This window comes from Squalius cephalus (assembly GCF_949319135.1).
Source record: "Squalius cephalus genome assembly, chromosome: 21".
NCBI lineage: Eukaryota > Metazoa > Chordata > Actinopteri > Cypriniformes > Leuciscidae > Squalius > Squalius cephalus.
Genome location: NC_137142.1, coordinates 12,078,567 through 12,103,046, shown reverse-complemented (window position 1 = coordinate 12,103,046; position 24,480 = coordinate 12,078,567). Strand labels below are relative to the sequence as shown.

The 24,480-nt window shown below is 35.7% G+C and overlaps 1 protein-coding gene across 2 annotated transcripts in view; it reads right to left on the bottom strand.

The window, feature by feature from the left end:
- Positions 1-24,480, bottom strand: part of rmdn2 (regulator of microtubule dynamics 2) — a 63,033-nt gene that overhangs the window by 22,197 nt on the left and 16,356 nt on the right. For both annotated transcript variants that reach the window (XM_079855049.1, XM_079855050.1), the window contains exons 4-6: positions 21,189-21,363; positions 12,500-12,602; positions 9,699-9,759 (exon numbers count right to left, since the gene is read on the bottom strand). In XM_079855049.1, coding sequence (XP_079711175.1) covers positions 9,699-9,759; positions 12,500-12,602; positions 21,189-21,363 — 339 coding nt within the window. The remainder of the gene's footprint in view (positions 1-9,698; positions 9,760-12,499; positions 12,603-21,188; positions 21,364-24,480) is intronic.

Genomic DNA, 24,480 nt, shown 5'->3' with positions numbered 1-24,480 from the left:
CCTAATATGCATATTTTTCATATATATAAATAGGCCTATTAGGCTACAACAGAATAGAACCAAAGATAGAATAAATTTTAGAACTGAAAAAATAGAATCAAAAGTTAAAAATAGAGACGATATTAGGAGCAATGACGCTGAATATTTTTACTATTCTATTGAGGAATTAGATAAATGAAGAGCTCTCGTGAGCGATACAATTACATAGTAATTTATAGTGATTTCAAAAGCAGTCCTTAAAAAAAAAAAAAAAATACATGGAGTAGTGTGGCATAATTTTTGAGAGATTATGCGGAACGCGTTTTAGTTAAGATCCTGGTTTCAATGCCCTTAATGTATATAGGCTTTAAAAAAAAATGTCAAAACGCGTTTTGAGATTGTTTTGAATTAAACATTGAAGTTTAAAATGTAGTGTTTTGGCCGAGTGGCGTTACGCATTGTTCAAAAATCAGGTCTTATTCTGGCATGTTGAATTGGCGTTAGAATTTTTTTTTAGATTTATTCGTTTTAGATTTTAGATTTCGTTAGATTTATTTTTCTCATAACAGCTAAAATAACTTAATATATGCCTTGTCTTAATATGACCTACTTAATATAGGCAATAGGCATATAATAGCCTATATAATAAATTAGCAAAACTTGGCCACTAAATATTTAATTTTCAATTATTTTAATTATCACAATTAAAGTTTTAATTTTATTAAATTGAACAAGCGCAACAATCAGCATTTAATCAAATATTCTAAAAGATGTATTATTAATAATAATGTTATTTCAACATAATATTTCGTTTTTTCGACATAATAGCGATGTGTGCGTGCAACAAGCAAGATGTGTATTTGTAAATCCGGTGTGCGTGCATTGATTTTTATCAATAAACTAGTGTTTTCTGACAGTGTCGACTGCAAAGATGAAGTTGACGATCGCCATATTTGTAGTGAACGCACCTAGAGAGAAATGCACAAAAAATAAATATTAATCAGAGAGTAGCCTTTTTCTTTTCGTTTTGAATTATTTCGTTTGAAGACATTTGAAGCTTTGTGTATTTGATGTATTTATCTGTGTGAGGCATATGCTGAGTTTCGTTAAGTTAGGAGGATGAGATGCGCTCCAGCTGACGTGCAATGCAAGTGACCGCGCGGGCGCCTGCATGATAAGTGTCTGTTATATTTGCTTCTCTTACTTATTTAATCCATGAAATTGGTTGATGAAAAATTGATTAAAATTAAGATACAATTTATAGAAAACGAAATTCATTTTAAAGAAAGGTTTTCTACTAAACAAAACTTAATGAAGTGGTCAAAATCATGTCTGACCCACTCCATATCCATGTCTCGATATAATGTATCCTATCTTACTCGTGCTGTTCACTTTTCATATTCAACATAGATGGAAAAAAATAACATTATAATATTTTAACAAATATGATACTAAATGAGATTATTTAATGGCTACAACATAGTAGGCCTAATATACACTCTATTTGTACAAATTGCTGCACATTAATTTAATTAAATGAAACCTTGTAACGAATTCAGTTGAGACACCTTAAATAACTTGCGTTCGCAGCAAGCACAAGTTAGAAATATACAAGTTAGAAGGAAATATAGAGACCAGACCTCTTGGAACTTTAATTGAATATAAAGCGTTGGTAAAGCATATATACTGAAATTACATCCCTAAATGTATTAGGCCCTACTGAAAATAAATGTATCGAATTTAAGCAAAGTAGCCTAAATGTTAAGACTGTAAGCCCTTTGCTTTTTTACGTAGCCAAAGGGCTCTTATAGCCGACTTTGTGTTAATTTAATTTGTAGAGGATTTTTTTTAACTCAAACATTAACACTGAAAAAAATGAAACTAAATTATTGTAATTTTTTTGGCACACCACGACGAGTGGCGCTATGCATCGATTGTTCTAAAGCCAGGTTTTATTCTGGCATGTTGAATTAGTGTTCGACAAACGCGGCGGCGCGTTCATTTGAATGAAGAGCGCTTCTCGCTCGTGCGAGCGAACACACACTGGAACGTTAGGCCAATTCACAACGAGTGAATCGTGGCCGAGTGGTTGAGCTTTCGTTACGATCATTTAGATGACACGGGTTCGAATCCCGAACTAACTTGCACTACTTTTATTTTTAGCCTATTAATGCATTTTATAGTCTATTGTTAATGCAGAGAGATTTGTCTAGTTCTAAAACCTATTTACAAAATAAAATCACCATGCATTTCCATTTTACACTAAGGAAGGAACAAATATTATACAATGACTTTACTTCTGTAGCCTATAATAATTCCCATCGTAATTTCAAAAGCAGTTCTGTTAAAAAAAATCATATATATAGGCTATATATATATATTTTTTAACAGAACTGCTTTTGAAATACGTTTAAACGACAAACAATAAAATCAGAACCAGTATTCTGTTGCGTTCATGGTTACTGTGGCAGTAATGCATCCACGGCTTTTCAAAATGTCACAAATCTTTTGAGATTGTTTTGAATGAAATATTGAAGTTTATAATTAAGTGTTTTGGCACACCACGACGAGTGGCAAACTCTTTGTTTTGTTTTGTAAACTCAGCTAGCCTGTGGGGGGTTGGAGAAGGCAATAGTTGCTTTATCGTGGGGGTGCAGGACAGAGGTGTTAATGTTCCGTCTTTCATATGGAGAGTGTCGCAGCCAGCCTGATGAGCAGGCAAAGGCAACATTCTTTTAAGGATTAATCTCCAAAAGTCCATAGCCTATGTACAGTAGGCCCTATATCTTATTAAATTATATATAGTAGTTTTATTGATTGTATTTAAAGGTTTTCCACACACAATTTCAATTTAGCAGATACAGAGCTCTTTAATTTGCGACCCACCTCGTTTTATTGTAAGGTGAATTATGCAAGGCATGTTGTATCTTTGAAGGAACAAAAGCTATTTGTTACAGTTTTTTCTTTCGTGATTTGTGTGGATGACACACAGCGACATATAGGCTACAGTATTATCAGCTGTATGGTGTTTTTTACGCTGAAATGCTTAATTTCGAGAGAGACCCGCCGCGCGCAGTGAGGGAGACCAAACTTACTAAAAAAATATCCAGCGCGAGAGAGGCAAAGAAAAACGCCTGTTCTTAATTTATGTTGCTTTGAACTTTTTTCGTTTTGTACCGTTTTAATTTTTTAATTTAGCTGCAATTTCTTTGACAATAGAAATTTAAAATGTTGCAAGAATAAGATTCAGTGTTTCTTATTTTGCATCACAAAGGGAATAAACTCGATGCAACCCTGTTTAAATAAATAAACTGTAAAAATATTTTAGCAGATTAAAGGCGAGCTTCATCATCTTCATTTTCTGGTGCGATCGGCTGACAGTCCTTCATCAGATGTGTTGTCTTTGCAGCGGCTCCACTGGAATGTAGCAAATTTATGTTGTAATGTACAATTGATAATTAAACAAGATGATTGACTTTAATAAACAGATGAATTTTTAAGCATCAAGAACGGAAAAACATAAACACTGTCGTACACTGAGATTCGATCTCAGATCGTTTGAAGCTCCGAGAGTTAATGCATTGACCACAGAGCTATCGTCTAAATAGCCTAGATCTACTATTTTCTCTGTTTTAAAAGTTTGTTATATTCTTTTTTATTTTTTTATTTTTTATTTTTTTATTTTTTAATTGGCTATTTACTGTCTCGAAATTGTGTCGAAAATTTTTTTTTAAAGTGTTTTTACAAGACCTTGTGCTGTTTATTTATTATTATTATTATTATTATTATTATGCAGATGTTAATTCAGCCATTCTGTTGGATAAAAATTGTCCCTAATGTAAAATGGAAATGAATGGTAATTGTATTTTATAAATATAAAATATTTAATATAGGCTATAGGAGAAAAAAAAACAATATGGTGTAGCAATATTTTGGAACTATCAAATCTATCTGCATTAATAATAAAAAAGTAGCACATATTTGTTCGGGATTAGAACCCGTGTCATCTGAATTATTGAAATGTAAGTTATAGCCTACCACTCGGCTATGAATTTGTTTTGTTTTATTTTGTTTGAAATGTATTTTTACATATTTTGCTTTCATTAATGTTAACCAATTCTGTTGTAGCATAATAGGCCTATATTTTTTCCCTAAAAGTTTGTTTTATTCTCTGATTTGTTTATATTTTTACATATTAAATTTTTGTTCTCATTTTGGTCTCATTTTTGTTCAAATAATGCATTTTTTTTTTTTTTTTTACAAGATCTTGCGCCATGCATGTTTTGTTTTTTTTTTTTAAATAAACAGATAGGAAACTTACCTTTTAAAATGCCGCAGTTGCTGCTGTTTTGCCCTGTCACTTGGCCACCCGGTATAGCCAAGTCATTTCGCGAACGACTTTGAAATTCGACTGGTTTATTTTTGCTGCGGTAGTAATAGGCATTGTGGTTGATTATTTATTAAAGAATTCAATTGATAATCATAACAACATGTAAGCCTATTTAATTCTGAATATAACAAAGAATGCTTAAACCGACTACATCGGTTAGGAACTGCAAGTCTTGAAAATGTTTTAATTTTACGGTAAATTGTTTTAATTTATTTCACTGTTATGTTTCAGTTAATAAATCTACAAACACATTAAAATAACACGAAGTAAATGACAAGTAACCTATTGACATAGCCTTTCTAAATTATAGAAAAACTGGGCACACAATGTTAACGTGTCTACTTTGTTTAAATTTAATGAATTTGAATTCGTTTAACCACAATATTTATCTTGAATTTATCTGCGACCTCAGCTCAGATTACTGCCGCGGCAGATTACGTCATAAAGAGAATAAACTGACACTTTTCAAAGTCTGTGATTACAGCGCCACTCAGCGGTAAAAGGCAGCAAATACACATCCCAATTTTGCCGCCGCGGGAACGGCGGCGGTAAAAGTCTCATTCTGGTTGTCCACCATCTGTATATATATATATATATATAAATTTATTTGCAACAGTTATGTTAACAGCAATAATAAGATATTTCTAGTAATTACAGGTATTCAGCTTATGGTCACTATGCTGCGTTGTCACTGGAACATCCCAGATGAAAATAATGAGGGAATTATGTTGTCTTTCATTGCTCCCTTCGCCAAGTGCGATCCAAACGGCTACATAATGGCACACAAGTGCCCTGCTCACTCCAAAGTCCCACTTCAAGGGCTCTGCCATCTGCCCTTCGAAGGGAGTAGGGCATAGGGATGCTCACGGGCAATAAAAATGTCTCAGCCGGGTTCGTCTCTTATTAGGGTCCCCTGGAAACATTTCAGTTGTGGTCTGTGCTATTTGCATTTCTGTATTTGGTTGTGTTGTGAACTTTTGCAGCGCGTTTCTGTATTTGGTTGTGTTGTGAGTATTTGGAGCACACATGTTGTGAAACTGATGAAGATGTTTTCTACATTTGCGGGTGTTTTTCTATTGGCATGCGTTTTCTTCAGTTGCAGCGCGTTGAGCTCTCTCGGCCACCGTAAAAAGGGGGAGGGGAGGGGTACAGAGAGGACAGGTGGACAGAGAGAAAAACAGGTGGACAGAGAGAAAAAAAAAAATCAAAACAAAAATGACACTACAAATAAATGTGTGGTTTGGCCATAGGCTGTTTCTGACAGTTGCTTTGAGAACTTTCGGTGAGTTGACATGCTATATAGACTCATACACACTCATGCACCACACAGAAAGAAAAAAAAAATTTCCGCAGAACAGTAAGACTTGTGGCAGCCAGAAGCTTATGTAAGTTTACCCAGCATTTTCCTCAAGGGCAAAAAAATCCCCTGAGCAACTGGCCACAAACAAAGAGGTCTAAAAGTTAAACTGATTCCTTTCACCTCTTGGCTCAGAACAGAATGTTCTCTCTCGTCACCTTGGGCTGAGCATTCAGTAAAGTCTCAATGACAAGAGCTGCCATTGCCATTCAAGGTCAAACTGCCGCTCTGTGTGCGAAGAAAACCAGCTATGACGTGAAATTGAAGGATACATTTCGCTTTTAAACCATGAGATACTGACAGAAACCTTCAGCTCAGATAATCTGACAAAATAAATGTCAAACCCCATAAACTGAACTAATTGCACATAAAAAGAAGAGCAAGACAGACACAAACTCTGCATTGCATCAGGACTTTCAGATACAGGTTAAAAAAAAATACAACTACATAAATTACAGCTTTACATTTTCTGGCTAGTGCACCACCATTGTGCTAGAAAGTTGTGTGTGGTTGCCAGGATGTTGCTATGCGGCTGCTAAGTCTCTATGAAGCCATTACTTTTCTAAGGAATCATATTTATGATTTTCGACTAGTACTTAATAAAAACTATGAAAAAGGGACTTAAGCTATGTCTAGCTACTATTAATTTAAAATGTTCCCCCTTTTTTATCATACTGAAATCAAAATAAATAAATATGTAAAAAAGAAAGATAATAAGTTTCACCTTTTGAGGAATGATTTATTTTCGCTGGATAATGTATGAACATTTAGTACTTGGGGTTAGTTGTTTGTTCAAATGTCTAATATACAATTGATTACCAATGTAAATCACTCTGTTCAAAAGATTACTGTTGATAAGGTTTTATTCAGCAAGAATACAGTAACTTGGTCAAAAAATGACAGTAAAGCCATTTATAATAAACTTTCTATTCATCAAAGAATACTGAAAAATCACGTATCACAATTTCAACAAGAATATTAAGCAGTTTTCAACATTGATACTAATAATAAATGTTTCTTGAGCAGCAAATCAGCATATTAGAATGATTTCTGAAGGATCATGTGACACTGAAGACTGGAGTAATGATGCTGAAAATTCAGCCTCGCCATCACAGAAATAAATTACATTCTAAAATATAACAGAAAACAAATTATTGTTTATGTTAAATTGTAATGATATTTTACAATACTACCGTTTTTTTATACTCTATTTACTTCAAATAAATGCACCCTTCAAATAAGAAAAAATTCAAATAAGAAAAATCTTACCGACTCCAAACTTAGTGTACATCTATTTGAATTTAAATAACTACATGTAAAATGTTTTACTTCTGATTTACACTGAAATTGGTTCTGCTCATGAATACATGAATATGGCCACACAAAAAAAAAAAAAAAAAAAAAAAAATTGCATAATACAACAACAAGCAGAGTCATGGCAGTGTGCTAAGGACAGACTTCAAATGAGCTGAAGGCTAGATCCTCAATGAAAAGCAACTGTAATGCCAAGGACAGATAAAAGCAGCTGTAATGGAGATGCTTGTGCGTACGCCACAATGACTCTCCACAGGGCTCTATTTGATAATCCTGGCATCTGTGAGGGAACGGAAAGCATTGCAAAGGGATTTACACTGGCAAAATACCGAGAACAGTAAACATACTTCATTAAGACACCCTGTAACCAAACAAATGCAAACACACAACAAATCACAAAGATTCTGACCACAGCAACACTGAATATTACAGTATTTAATTGATTGGCCACTATAAACAGTCAAACCATAAAAGCTCACAAAGAAATAAACTAAAGGGAGCAAAACTGATCTGATCTAAAGAAAGCTGTGTTGCAGTCAACTGCTTTCAAATAAGAGAAAGTTAACAGGCAGCTTGTCATCAGATGAAATTGTCATCACTGGACTTTCAATGTGAGGAAATATATATGTATATATATATATATATATATATATATATATATATATATATATATATATATATATATATATATATATATATATATATATATATATATATATATATATTAAACTATACATATATAGTTTAATGTATTTTAAGTGTAATTTACACAACTAAAAAGCACATCAGTGAGAAAACAGCAGTCAAGAAAGCATCTGATCATAGCGATCTGGATGTTTGCATGAGCTCGACACTCATGTCAAGTAAAGTCACGTCACTTTTATTTATGGAGCAGTTTATACATAGATTGCTTTAAACCAAACATCTTTACAGTTTTAAACATGAAAAAACTGTGTCAGTGTTGCTTTCAATTAGAATTACAATTTAATTTCTACTATAAAGCAGCTCTCCAGTGTTTGTTTTCACTCGTGGATGTCTGACCTTGACAGACTCATCTGAGGAAATGAACCGGAGAAGATTTCCACATCAAAGAAGGTGGAGCCTTAGGGTTAAAACAAACCTATTACATAATCACCACGGACCAATGGTGGTATGAAGGCGTTTGCCAACCGGAGAAAACTTGTTTCGAACTCCCTAAACAAACTCCAAACGAACTTTGTTTTGGCTTGATTTTGTATGAAATGACATCACACCAGTTCGTTTTTCGATTACACTTGAAGTATATCGGGGCCTTTACTGCAGTCTTCAGGATCACACATAATCCTTCACAAATCATTCTGTTTTATTTTTATTTGGTGCGCAAGACACATTTTTGATATTATCAATGTTGAAAAACAACCCCATACTTTTAAACAGTAGTGTGTAAACAGCACTAATTATGGAATAAAAGCACAGAAATTTCAAGCAACTGCAATTAAGTAGGTGAGTGTGTCATGTCAGCTTGGGGCTGTCTTTGCATGTGTTTACATTCCTGGGGTGTGGTGATGCTATCGAGAGAGTTTTGTAAGATGAGTATATCCAGAGGGACAGGCCTGAAAATCACCTCCGGTGCAGGACACCCACATAACAAGCACACCCACATATATATTCAGATACCCACAAACACACACAGGAGCCCAGGTGCTACAAACAAGTATGTAAATATGTTTCACTTATGAGGGACAGATTTGCAAACCTCTCGAATCCAACTTGAGGACACTGAAATTGTTGAGGTGGAAAAAGGGCCATAGAATGGCACAGTACATTCTAGTAAGTCTACGCAAAAATTTGTCAGCGGGAAGTGCTGGGAATTAATACTTTTAAATAGGTGGGTGAAAGCCAAAAAAACAAAAACAAAAAAAAAAACATATCAAACCACAGGCACAAGAGTCACAGCAGATGGGAAAAACCAAGTTTAAAGTTTAAAGTTTCTAGTACGGCTGCAACGATTACTCAATAAAATGTTATTATCGATAAAGAAAATAATTTGACTAATGAAATTAATTTGATTAATGATTAGTCGCATCTGCGTGCAGTGCCCGGGAAACCATCAGCCAATCACGTCGCTTTACATTACTAAATTTCTATGGACAAACACATATGGAAAATAGCGGAAGGCAGAGAGTGAGCTGCAGCGGTGAAGGTTCATGATCCAAGTTGTCTGAAACATGCTCACTGCAGAGCCAATGGGTGGAGCTTGACATCCAGCTCCCCTTTACTGGATGTAATTGGTCGATCTAGAGTCCAACCATATCCATATTGCTAAATATAACTCCACCCATTACGGCCAGAGAGGGGGAGATGGACGTCATTTGGCATGTAGTAAGCAGCACTTAAAAAACAGTGCCACTGAGCAATTATGTCAACCTTGGCATGAAATGCCTAATGACAATAAAGATGACCATTAATTGTTTTTCATACATACAGCTACATATTATTCACCCCTCTCATTTTTTTCCCCAAAATTTTCTTGTTTGTGAATTCATAAATTGATAACTCATACCGCAAATTGAAGACTCAGTCTCATACTGCTACAAAACTTCTTCAATCACCCAGTTGTAAAATGAAAAAAAAAAACTGCCTAATTGGACAACAAATTAATTCACTACATGAACTCACCACTGATGACCTTCTGCACACTGTGGATTGATGGATATTGCCTCTTCACCAACTTTTTTTCCTGAAATGAAAAAATCATACAAAATAAACACTCCAGCAGCATCCGATCTGTTATAACTCCTATAGCCTAAATAAAACTAAATTCAAAGGTTCCTTTTGCAGAAGATGATCACACACCTGCTCATAGATGGACTAATAAGACACACATACAGTACTTCCTCTAGAGGTTTAAATAGCAGTAATAATTGACCTGCTTCTAAACTCTTTGACATTAGCTATGTGTTTACATCCACCGATTTTTATGAGCAGTTTGGGAAATCGTATAAAAAAACAGTGCTGGATGGAAACACCAAGATGCTCATAAATTCAAAAAATGCGTGTAAAAAAACATGAGCTCAATTGAGGCGGATACATTTTTTTATCCGATGATAAGACGACATGCGCATAAACTAAAATTGAAACACATCTACCAAATAAATCCCTCTGTGGGCAACAAAAAACTCACACGGATGTGGTTGGATAACTAGACTAACCAGCAGACTAATTTCATTGCACAGCATCTCAAATGTTTGTTTGATCATTCTGAAATACCTGAGCCAAAGTCTGTCATCAGAATGATGATGAATTATTTTTGTCTGTGAAATAGAGCAAAAACTGGCAATACTGTGTCTAAACGTAAGTCACTTAATATTAACTTGTTTATTGAACTGTTGTATAAAATCAATATAACATTTGTAATCATGCTGATATTTGGAGAAAAATGGCACTCTTCGTGTGATACTGATAAACCATATTATGACTGTAAAAGACATCCAGAGGTTTTTTTGCCCCCTTATCTTGAATATTGGGGACATTCTAAATGCATTTTAGTAGACTAAATCATGCAGTGAAAGCGTGCACTAAATGTGCAAGCGCACTCGTCTAAGTATGTGTGCACTCTCCAGGTGTGTCTTTGTAAAGTGAGGGACATACTCAATACTACTATCAGATTGCACATCATTAAAACAACAAACAAGATATTATCGTAGACGTATATGTCAGTTTCATTATAACATAATAAATAGTCTCACCTTAGAAAAACAAACTTTATCACTTCACTATAAAGAGCAAATCATAAGCATGTAACATCGTAGTTACGTTTAGTAAGTCATGAAATTACCAAAAAGCACCAATAAATTACGTAACTGGTACGTCGTGCTGGGAAGGATTTACGTGTAGGTATGATGTTCATTCTATTCATCAGGATCAGTGTCCATATGTTTATTTACAGTTCATGTTAGTGTTGTGTATTTACCATCATTGTAAATGTAGTTTCAGTAGTTTCCACAATACTACTTTGTTTTCATTTATTTTGTTATTTTCTATATTTTTGATGACTGTGGTCATCATACCAACTTATTAACTTTTTTGTATTAACTTTTTTGTAATACTTGAATGGGGCTGCTAATAATAGCCTTACCTTATAGTGTTATTCATCATTCTTAGTGATATTCTAACAATTTATTAGACTGGTCTGCCGGCGATTTGATTTCGCCCTGCAGCTCTGGCTGGAAACCTGTACATTCTTCTATCCTGCTTCCGTTACAAATATGCGGGGACCAATCACAAACTGGCTTATCCACCTGGCACGCCATTGGCGGGTTTAATCCAATCCAATTCCTTTTAACCTCTCGACGATGCTCAATGGCTTCTTTAGTTTAGCCAACAAATCGCTCGAGTGGTTGTAAATACCACTCACTTTCATGTTTGTTTTTTTTGCACAACCTGCAAAAATCGCTCGATGCCATTGCTGCTTATGCAAACCGCTGATCAATGCTCCAAACCAACACGTTTGTTGATAAGTTTCCTGCCTGGAGTTTTCGCTGCAAAGTACGTCACCTGGATCGTTGGTCTGACTGGTTGAAGGACTATCCAGTTGCGTACAGAGTCATTTGAACTATGCCCATTGATCACACCTCTTGTGCAGTAGAAAATACAGAGCAGACTCCCCAGACCAATGTTCAATCTTAAAATATTGAGCTTGGTCTGGTGATAGCCAGACTAACAATTTATGTTTATGTTAAGTAAAGTGGGATGGTACTTGTGTGTTTGTCACAATGACCAAACCAGTGGAGAACCACTGCGTTATGCAACTGAGGACAGGCATCCGAATGCAAGATAACATGACAGCGTTTATTGCGTTTCGTAATTTATGATGTAGGATAAATAAGTCACAGTGGCTTTCTCCGATTGCAGCAACTTCCATTTTTAGTACAGATATTTTGCCGATTTTAGTACATGTTTTATGCGGTATTCCAAATGTGTGCACAAGTTAAATTCGCAACTTCGGATGGAAACATAGCTAATGAAGCTTTCATACAGAGAAGTGACTGGAGAACAGCAATTAAAGACACAATAGAAAAGAAGGATCAGAAACTGAACTAGTTCATCCTTCCTGTCCCTCCATACACACATGGACTGAGTTGATATTGTGTTAGCAAGGAGAGAAGGACAAACAGGAACAGAAAGGGAAGGCAGAGATGGAGAGTGCACCCAAATTTAAGAGTGTTTTCATGAATAAGTCAAGATGGGTTATAAATTAATTAGTTAATTATTTAACTATTTTAATCTACTTCAATCAAATTATATGCCAAATAATTAATTAACTTAATGAGAAAAGCCACCAAATGTTTAATTTTAAGTTTAATTTGAATTTTAATTCAACATTATGTCATGTGATTCAGTTCTCAATTCTCAATTCAAATGTCTACAGTGTATATATACTGTACATATCAACCCGTAATCATGAAAGCGGTGATTACCGTTTTCAGCGTAGCTCTTCTTCTCTGCAAGGTCCATGGCAAAATCATGTGCATCTGCATAGGCTCTGGACAACCGCCAAAGGTACTGCCACTTCTGATCAAACTGTAAGCACATACATGACGTGTGCGTAACTTTTATTACTAAACCAGAACACTATATTAAAAAGTTTGGTGTCAGTAAGACTTTTTAATGTTTTTGAAAGAAGTCTCTTATTTATTTGATAAAAAATACAGCAAAAACAGTAATATTGTGAAATATTATGTCAGATTAAAAATATAACCGCAAGCAGCGATGACGGGTCTAAGCCCCGGCGCCACCTCCACCCCGGTGGCTTTAGGACATGGTGGGCAATATGCATTTAAAGTGTGAACTTGCGTGTTACTGCAGCAGCTGGTACCACTACCATGAACCATAACAGCCACATCCATGAGATCATTTAAATGTAGATGCATTTTTATGTTATAGGATGTTAAAGGTCACTTTCAAATGAATGTGAAGTTATCATATGCAGCTCAAAATTTTGTAAGTCCATAGGTATTTATCTTAAAGTATATATATATATATATATATATATATATATATATATATATATATATATATATATATATATATATATATATATATATTTCATTTATTATTAAACTAATTATATAAAACTATGTTGTCAGTGCACTTCAAATAAACTGGTTATATCTGGTTCTAAGAAATCTCTTAGGACTTAGGATCTGTTTCTATGTTTTAATGGCAAAATAAAGGCATTTTGCCATTAAAACATAGAAACAGATCCTAAGTCCTGAGAGATTTCTTATCTTGTAATGCAGGCAAAACCACACAGCAATAAAAGGTTAAACTATAAACCATCAAGAGTGTAAAATAGACTCAACCTATATATATATAGGCCTATATATATATATATATATATATATATATTATAGTATATACTGTATAGTATATCAAAATACAGTAGCTAATAAAAGTAATTAATTATGTCTGAAAACAATCGCTGCGTTTACATGAACCCTAATAATCCGAATGTAATCGGACTACTAAAAGAGTCAGAATAAAAAAAGTCTCATGTAACCACGTCAATCAGAATGAATTGGCCAAATACTTTTAAAATTTTATTCGGATTGTAAGCGGTGGTTTAAACCTTTAGTAATCCGATCAAGATTATGTAAACACTTGATAGGATTGGATCTGAAACTGGGAAAGTACTGTGCATGTGCAATGACGTAGAAATGGCGTAATGATGTATGATGCAAAGAACGAACTGTTGTTGTTGAATGAAGTGTTATAAATGAATGTTGTGTCATTCTAAAATTCTCCTTCTATTCGTCATCTCCGTCCCGAAATCAAAGAAAATGAGTAATTTAGGAGAATAGTATGTGCAAACAGTGGGGAAACTGTATGTTCATGCAATGTGCGCATTTCAGAAAATCCGATTCCGATTTGAAGCTTGTGACATATAAACGGCCACATCAATCCGATCACTTTATTTAGAGTTCATGTAAACCGAATTCTATGTTCGGATTCATAAATCGGAATGAATTCATTCCTATCTAAACAGAAGGTGTCCATGTAAACGAAGCTACTGTTCTCAACCCTGTGTAAAAATAGGGCTATGCTGTCATCTAGTTCTTATAGTATGCATTTCATTTGATTTTCTTTCTTTCTTTCTTTCAACCAGATAGCATGAATTCACTTTTTATTTATATTATTTTATATAGAAATAAATGGTGTAATGTATCATTTAGAAGATATCCAATACCCGTTTGCAATTAAGCATCTTCACTATATTGAAATGTTGACATGTTGAGAAAGTTTGGTGTGAATCGTATGAAGCCTTTTGGAGCAGTAGTTAAAAATTCATGGCTGGATTCAAGAAATCCACATTCAAACAAAAATAGCTAACTTTCTGATGGTCGGAGCTACTGACTGTAAATTAGAAAGTTGTCCGGCTTGATGAGAACAATATATGTACTGAGTTTGATGAATGTAGGTAAAACTAACCCCCCACTTTAGTCAAGCCCTTCCTACATGCCCATTTCTTAAAGGAATAGTTCACTTTAAAATGAAAATTCTGTCATCATATACTCACCCTCATGTTGTTTCAAACCTGTATGGATTTCTTTCTTCTGCTGAACAGAAAGGAAGATATTTAGAAGAATGTCAGTAACCAGGCAGTTTCTGGGTCCCATTGACTTCCCATTGATCGATTGCTCCTGTCTGCCTCGCTGCCTGCTGTGAGTTTGTTTGCTTTGGTGCTGTAAGCTCCGTCTTAGCCTCGTATTTCTTTGATTTGAACCATCATTTACTACAATTTGTAGTTGTTTATACTAAATAAATCTTACCCAACATCTCAGATTAACCTGACATCGCTAGCTTCCGTTACTACTAGCACAACACGCTAGTAATTCGCTACTGCTAGCCTGTTAACGCGCCACCCGTGCGCTCAGCTATTTTTTATTTTTTTATTTTTCTCTTGCGCGCCCGCGCCTTTGAGTTCATTAAAAGCTGCTCAGGTGAGTAAGAATCAGTCAACAAACACGGTGAGTAATGTCTTGTTATTGTCACCTGCACTTCATGTCACATGTTTAGCATAGCCTTCTCTGTTGGCAATATAGGATTTATATGTGATAAATGCAAGGAGTCAGTTAGGCTGACAGAGAAGATTTCAGAACTAGAGACACGCATCCAAACTTTAATTGAGGATAGTAAGAGTGCTAGAGCTTTAGATACTATTTTGCATGCGCCTAGCGTGAACTCTTTACATGGTGCGGTTCCAGCTGAAGTAGTGCCTGAGCAGCCGGGCAAATGGGTGACAGTGAGGGATCGCTCTAGTCACGGATCAAAAAACCACTCTTCCGTTCCGATTACCATAACAAATCGATTTGCCCCACTCAGTGAAACACCCACTGAGAATTCTGTTGATTGTGCCCTAGTAATTGGTGATTCGATCACACGGAACGTGAAAATAGAGACACCAGCGACCATAGTCACATGTTTGCCGGGAGCCAGAGCGCCTGACATCAAAGCAAATTTAAAAGTGCTGGCTAATGCTAATCGTAAATTCTCTAAGATCATTATTCATGTCGGCACTAATGATGTTCGACTACGCCAGTCGGAGATCACCAAAATTAATATTAAAGAGGTGTGTGAACTCGCAAGTACGATGTCAAGCACTGTAATTTGCTCTGGCCCCCTTCCTGTTCGCAGGAGTGATGAGATAGTTAGTAGATTGTGTTCACTGAATCGCTGGCTGTCTAAGTGGTGTCCGCATAATATTGTAGAATTCATAGACAATTGGAAAAGTTTTTGGGGCAAACCTGACCTGTTGAAAAGAGATGGTATTCATCCCTCCTGGGATGGTGCTGCTCTTCTCTCTAGTAATATGGCTCATAGTCTTAGAGCTCAAACATGACAAATTGGGCACCAGGTCAGGAAGCAGACAGACTGGCTAAACCGACCGTCTGCTAGCGGCCTCGTGTCACCCAGGTCAGATAAATCCCATCACATAGAGCCTCTTTCACCTAGCTATCATCATATAGAGACTGTGTCTGTTCCCCGAATTTGGAAATCCAAAAAACGTTTAAACCCATCTAAGGTTAAAAATGTAATTGATGTTCAACAAATAAAAAACAGCTATAATACAGATGAGCAAATGCTAAAGCTTGGGTTGCTGAATATTCGATCGCTTACTTCAAAAGCACTCATTGTTAATGATATGATTTCAGATAATAACCTAGATGTGCTGTGTTTGACAGAAACCAGGCTAAAACCAAACGATTACATTACTTTAAATGAGTCCACCCCGCAAGATTACTCTTATAAACATGAGCCTCGTCTGAAACGCAAAGGGGGTGGTGTTGCTGTAATTTATAGTAATATTTTCAAAACCACTAAGAAATCAAGTTTTAAATATAATTCTTTTGAAGTGTTAGTGCTTAATGTAAAAATATATAGTATAAATGATAAATCACGTTTGAGATTTGTGCTGGCTACTGTATACAGGCCACCAGGGCACCATACAGACTTTATCAAATAATTTGCGGATTTTCTATCAGAGTTAGTATTGGCTGCAGATAAAGTACTAATTGTTGGTGATTTTAATATACACATCGATAATAAAAAAGATGCATTGGGTTTGGCATTTAAAGACATTGTAAACTCAATTGGAGTTAGACAACACGTGTCAGGACCTACTCATCGTCGTAATCATACTCTAGATCTAATATTATCACATGGAATAGATGTTGATGCCGTTGAAATTCTGCAGCAGAGCGATGACATCTCAGATCATTATCTAGTCTCGTGTAAATTACATTTAGCCAAGGCTGCAAAGCCTACTCCGTGTTTCAAATATGTTAGACCTATCACTTCTGCCACTAAAGATTGCTTTATCAATAATCTTCCTAATCAGTTTCATCATCTTAGCATCCCGGATAGCTTAGAAGAACTTGATATTGCAACAGAAACTTTTAACTCTCTCTTTTCCAGCACTTTAGACACAGTTGTTCCTTTGTGCTTAAAGAAGATTAAAGAAAATAATCCAACGCCGTGGTACAACGAGCACACTCGGGCCCTTAAGAGAGCAGCCAGAAAAATGGAGCGCAACTGGAAAAAAAAAAAAACTAGAGGTATTTCGCATTTCATGGAAAGAGAGCTCGATTGCATACAGAGAGGCTTTAAAAGCTGCTAGATCTGCTTATTTTTCAACCCTATTAGAAGAAAATAAACATAATCCTAGGTTTTTATTTGAAACAGTGGCTAAACTAACGAAAAAGAAAGCTTCAAACACAGAAGTTTCCAAATCAGCACAGCAGTAATGATTTTATGAACTTCTTCACTTATAAGATTGATAATATCAGGGACAAAATTATAACTATGCAACCGTCTACTACAGTATCGCAATCAGGCAGTGCATTGTAGTCTCCCTGAGGAAAAATTTGATTCATTCGTTGCTATAGGAGAGGAAGAATTTACTAAACTCGTTAAATCATCTAAATCGACAACATGTATGTTAGACCCTATACCGACTAAGCTACTGAAAGAGATGCTTCCAGAGGTCATAGATCCTCTTCTTAATATCATTAATTCGTCTTTGTCTCTAGGATACGTACCAAAAAACTTTAAGCTGGCTATGATTAAACCGCTTGTTAAAAAAACGCAACTTGATCCTACAGAATTAGTCAATTACAGGCCGATCTCGAATCTACCTTTTCTGTCAAAGATACTAGAAAAGGCAGTATCTTCACAACTGTGTTCCTTTTTAGAAAGAAATGATATCTGCGAGGATTTTCAGTCAGGATTTAGACCGTACCATAGTACCGAGACTGCTCTCGTTAGAGTCACAAATGATTTGCTCTTATCATCCGATCGTGGTTGTATCTCTCTATTAGTGTTACTCGATCTTAGTGCTGCGTTTGACACTATTGACCACAACATTATTTTAAATAGACTCGAAAACTATGTTGGCATTAGTGGAATTGCACTAGCATGGTTTAAATCATACTTATCTGACCGTTATCAATTTGTAGCAGTAAATGAAGAGATGTCTCATCGATCGCAAGTTCAGTATGGTGTACCACAAGGCTCAGTACTAGGACAGCTGCTGTTCACTCTGTACATGCTACCATTAGGAGATATCATTAGGAAACATGGAATTAGCTTCCACTGTTATGCCGACGATACTCAGCTCTATATTTCTTCAAAACCTAACGAAACGTACCAATTCACTAAATTAACAGAATGCATAGCTGATATAAAAAATTGGATGACTCGTAATTTCCTACTTCTAAATTCTGAAAAAACAGATTCTAATTATTGGACAAAAAACTTCCTCACGTAATAACCTAGAATACTGTCTAACACTTGATGGCTGCTCTGTTAAGTCTTCGTCGTCGGTTAGGAACCTGGGTGTGCTCTTTGATACCAATCTTTCATTTGAAAGTCACGTGTCTAGTATCTGTAAAACCGCATTTTTCCATCTTAAAAATATATCTAAATTACATCATATGCTCTCATTGACAAATGCGGAACAATTAGTTCATGCTTTCATGACATCAAGGCTAGATTATTGTAATGCTCTACTGGGTGGTTGCCCTGCACACTTAATAAACAAACTACAGCTAGTTCAAAACGCAGCAGCTCGAGTTCTTACCAGAACCAGGAAGTATGACCATATTAGCCCAGTTCTGTCAAAACTGCACCGGCTCCCTATTAAACATCGCATCAATTTTAAAATATTGCTGATGACTTACAAAGCACTAAATAGTTTAGCTCCGCAGTACTTGAGCGAGCTCTTAACGCATTATAGTCCTTCACGTCTATTGCGATCTCAAAATTCCGGCCAGTTGATAATACCTAGAATATCAAAATCGACTGCTGGCGGTAGATCCTTTTCCTATTTAGCACCAAAACTTTGGAACAATCTTCCTAACATTGTCCGGGAAGCAGACACACTCTGTCAGTTCAAAGCTAGATTAAAGACACATCTCTTTGACATAGCATTCACATAATACATTATAGACTTCTATAATTCAGTGTTAGGCTGCATAGATTAGGTCAGCTGGAACCAGGAACACTTCCCATAAATCCTGATGTACTTGATACATCATGAGAAGAATGGCATCTTCTACGCTAATTTTAGTGTCTTTGTTTATCCCGAGGTCTTCCCGCAGCCTGCCGGATCCAGGCCGTATCCAGATCTGACAACGCAGTGCTGAAGTGCCAACTAGTCTCTCCCTATGGAGGATCCCTTTCCCACTCTACAGATAAAGCGTCGTCGGGAAAACTCAATTTGCGTATCTACCCCGAATTGATAAAATAAAATAAAATTCTGAATCAAAACTATAAGGAAACACCAGTAATTTGTTTAGGCTTGGTTTGTAGGGAATAACAAACCTGCACACATATATTCAAACGCACATAACTATAGAACCAATTCTTAATGCGCATATGAACGCCATCAGCGTTTCTCACAGGATCGCGTTTAAAGTTTGTGTAGAGAGAATGGTGTCTTCTTGGCGGCCCCTAATTTAATAACAAATGATCGTTGCGACGGAAGCGAATCAATCAAAACTAACTTTAGCTGTAAAATAACTTTATTAAAGAACCGCTATACTGTAAAGCCAAAACATTCTCTGTTACCTTAAATTATACGTTTATCTCTGTAAAGCTGCTTTGAAACAATCCACATTGTTAAAAGCGCTATATGAAGATGACTTGACTTGACTTCCATAGTAGGAAAAAAATATACTATGGAAGTCAATGAGACCCAGAAACTGTCTGGTTACTGATATTCTTCTAAATATCTTCCTTTCTGTTCAGCAGAAAAAAGAAATTCATACAGGTTTGAAACAACATGAGGGTGAGTATATGATGACAGAATTTTCATTTTAAAGTGAACTATTCCTTTAAGGCTTTGCCCATGTCTACTGGCCGACAACTCTGGTGTGTGTGTTGAGTATCATGCAATTTAAACCATGCTAAGAGTCTCAAAAACAACCAAAAAGAATATTAAAGTCTGATGTGTTGCCATGACAACAATATTCAAGATATCAAGAATCCTTTCACAGGTGTACATCAGCCATGTCTTGGACTTATTGTGACAAAATTTTATTCCTGTGATGTAAAGCTGAATTTTCAGCATAATTACTCCAGTCTTTAATGTCACATGATCCTTCGGAAATCATTCTAATATGCTGATCTGGTGCTCAAGAAACATTTCCTATTATTATCAATGTTGAAAACAATTATGCCGCTTAATTTTTGGTGGAAACCGTGATATATGTTTTTTCAAGAAACTTTAAAGGGACAATGTGTAGTTTTTTAGGTATTTTATTATTTAAAATCAATATTTTTACTCTCAAATATGTCCTCAATGGTGTACAAATACCTCTGCCAATGATCTGACTTATCCTCGTAAACGAAGAATTTATTATCTTTATATACATGAGACGGGTAGGTCCACGGAGGCTTCGATGTAGTTCCGTCACCTTGAAAAACTATAATAGCAGAGAGGGACAAAAAGTACTAGGCCAACGCGTTTGTCACTGCCCCGGCAAGTTTAAAAGGCTGCACTGCACGGTTATTAGTCACAGGATAAGGAGTCCTCGTCGTCGAAAAAGTCCAAAGTAGACCGTAAAAACGAAACGTGACCGGAGATTACAAAAAACAAGGGTTAATGTCGGGATAGCTTTTTCCAGGTGGAAAGAGCTAATGCAGGAGAAAGCTTTCAAGAGACGCTGAAGTTGCCTGCTTTCTTCTCGACAGGTAAGTCAATGTTACGGTCTTAATTACAAGCTTTTTTTCATTGCTTGGTTGTGTACTTTATTATATAGACAGACAGTAGAACTCGATGAAGTGCTATTAAAAGACATCCTGTCATAGCTTTATGGTACATAACGGTTACCGTAGATGCAACACGCATTTGAAAAAGCGAGGCGCTGGAGAGCACTATTCGTTTGAATGCAAAATACAATTTCACCACTAGATGGGAGAAATTCCTGCACAATGTCCCTTTAAAAGAATAACCTTTATTTGAAATGGAAATCTTTTGTAACGTTATAAATGTCTTTACTGTTACTTGTGATCAATTCAATGCACCTTTGCTGAATAAAAGCATTTTTTTTCCCCTCCAAAAAACATAAACCCTGACACACAACTTTCAAAAGTTAGTTTACATACCTCTTCTTTCCTCTCTAGCAGAGTATTCAGGCCTTGTGCTTTCTCTGCCCCGTTACAGCTGTGCAGTCGGTCTGCTTTCTGCAACAGAGCCATGAGTTCATCCACTGGTTCCTGCAGTGGTTTTCGTTCATCGTCACTTTCCTCTTCCTCAGAGTCGGTCAGTGCGGTTATATATCTGTAGCACACAGTAAAGAGGACAGTGATCATGCATCTGTTGTGATGACACTGGCTTCTTATGAGAATGAATAACTTTAACTATGTTTTAAAGGAATGTCAATTCTTGACAACAAGGATGTAACTTACATGGTAACTGCGTTAAATGTATTTTGGGGCTGAATTGAAACTGAAGTGACTCTATAAGTCAAAGAAAATAACTTGCATCTTGTATTCACAATACAGAGGCAAAGTGGGTTTCTAAAAGTTTCAAAAATGCTTTTAAGGTATCTTTAACCTAAAAGAAACAACATGCTTAAAAACAAGAAGTTAAAGATTTTGCTTTTGACTATGCTTTCAACCTCTGTTTTTATTTTTCCTTCTCAAGTGACAGAAGGTGAAGGAATTCCCTTTTGGAGGCAGAGCATAAATTTGGTAATAAACGTTAAAAAAAGGGAATTTTTGTTGGTCACTAATGCAGTCAGTAAGGGGTATGCATTCATAAAGTGTTTGCATGCTAAATATCACACAGGGTTGTGTACATGTGAAGCAGGGTAATTAACCATTTATTGGGATTGCTGCTTGCAGTACTAACACCTAAAGGCTTTTGTGTAAAAGCACTGTGAGAGTTGTTTATTTTTCTTAAAACAAGGCATGCGATACCTGCCTAACTTTTACAGCTTTTGAAAAAACGTCCCTTTTCAATTACCATAGGTGTGCACTAACACTTTCAGCAGCTGACATGAGTGCGTAAAAAACATTAATTACAGGTTAAGGTACAAATGAAAGGCTTGACAAAAAGTGAAAACATAAAAGGCTTCCATTAAGAGCTGGCACCTACAGCATTTGCGTCATATGCTGTTCGTGAGAACATTTGAGACTGCGAGCGATAGTTCTGCAGAGATGTGTTGGAGCTGGAACCTCCCTGGGCACTTCAATGTTACATACGCGAAGGTCGCTCATGACATTCAAAGGAGATCACAGCCCCAGGAATCAAAGATACACTTAGTGATAGAACTTTCTTCTAAAACCAGGATGTTTTTGATTTCAGGGGCTATAGTTACATGTTAACTGCCAGCCATCTGAGTCGTTTTAGCCATTCTTATCTGTCTGTCTGAAGTGATGTCTTTCTCAGACCCTCATTATTGCTAAACGTATACTCTGCAATGTCTTTCTTCACTTCTTCAGCAGTGTCATACAGACATAATTGTGAGTCACATCCCAAAATTAACTAAGTTGAGCAGCACATAAAAAAATAAAAAAATAAACTCCCAAATACAATAAATTTATTTCTCTCATCGAGCAGCATTGGCAAAGGGGGGAAAAAAAACCCACAATAATTAAAATGTTTTCTGTTTTATCATATTAATAAAATGTAATGTATTCATGTGATGGCAAAGTTAAATTTTCAGCAGCCATTGCTCCAGTCTTCAGAACAGCATTCATTTGTAATTTTGTATTTTGTAAGATTATAAATGTCTTTACTGTCACTTTTGATTAATTTACTGTGTCCTTGCTGAACTTTTTGTTAAAAATCGTATTTCCCCCAACTTTTAAGCAGTAGCGTATCACAGTTTCCACAAAAATACTATGCAGCAAAAGCTGTTTTCAACATTGATGATAATAATAAGAAATGTTTCTTGAGCAGCAAATCAGTATATTAGAATGATTTCTGACGGATCATGTGACACTGAAGACTGGAGTAATGATGCTGAAAATGGAGCTTTGTTTCACAGGAATAAATTACATTTTAAAATACAAAACAGTTATTTTAAATTGTAATAATATTTCACAATATTAGTGTTTGTTATGTTAATTATTCTAAACTAAACTAGATTTTTTCATGACCTTTATAAGACCAAGTAAAGAAAATGTAAGAAATAAAGTGAAAGGAACAATATGTAGGCCTACGTAAATGTAAATGTCTAGGGAGCAAACGAGTTGTATTAGTAACAGTTTCGACAATCTCCTACTGATCTCCATTACTTTTAAGTCACTTCATAAAAACTTAAATTGTCTTGTACTCTTGGGTTTATGTATTTATGTTGTGTTGTAGTATTGTTTTTATTCATATAGTAGGCTAACTGCAATGATTTTGTTAACATCATGCATTTCGAAGCGGTTAATGATTTAAACGATGGTTAAGTTAATAATTCAACAACATATAGCCTACATAACACTTTACTCATATGGAAACTGTAATTCTAGTAATTCTTTAGGAGTCTGAAATAGATTTTGCTCAATCAGGAAATACATGCATTATAACTTATTCAGACAAATAATGCTGACTGCTTTATTTACAAGATAATGCATGGTAAACTTTGAATTGTAACGTATAATACACAAACCATCCACGTACCCCACACCACTAATGCAACCCAAGGGGTTTACAGTGCGTATCATATGCACGTAAAAACAAATTTTAGTGTATAAATTGTACGATAAATACAAAGCGTGCTATAGTGATGCATTTCATAAGATCGGGTTGATTTCAATATATGACTTATCCTCTCCAAAAAAAACATACACATTACAGATAACATCTGAAGTAACAATTAATTTACAATCCTGTGAGACTGAGACTGAAAATCGGGTGATTTTAGGTCAACGTTTTTGTTGTAAGTCAATGGGTCCCTCTGTCAGCATAGGGAATAATAAGTTGGCTGCTCGAACACTTTGGGTAGCTTCACTGCCTGACGACAATGAGCAATCCAGTCATTCATATAAATAAGTGGTCTATGTGGTGTTTTTGATTGTTTTAAGACAAACTTGAACTCATCAACAAACAACAAAAAGTGCAAATTTGTCAATTTGTTTCCTACCATGACAAACATGTAACTAATGCCATCAACGTGTGGGGCGGGGCTTTTCTCCACTGACTTTCTATGTGATGTTCAAAACGTTTCTAAAGATACTGATATTTATAAGGCAGCTGTCTGACTCAGAGATGGCGAATGAGGACATAGTTTGTGTAACATTAGCAACACATTATTAGCTGTTTGATAATGTAGTCAGTCCAAAGGCTAATCATATCTAATCCCGGTATGTGTCCGACGCTGTAGAAAGCGACACATAAAACGCATTCCCATTCTGATACATCGGCTTATGGACGACCCTGTATAATTCTGATAATAGGTCT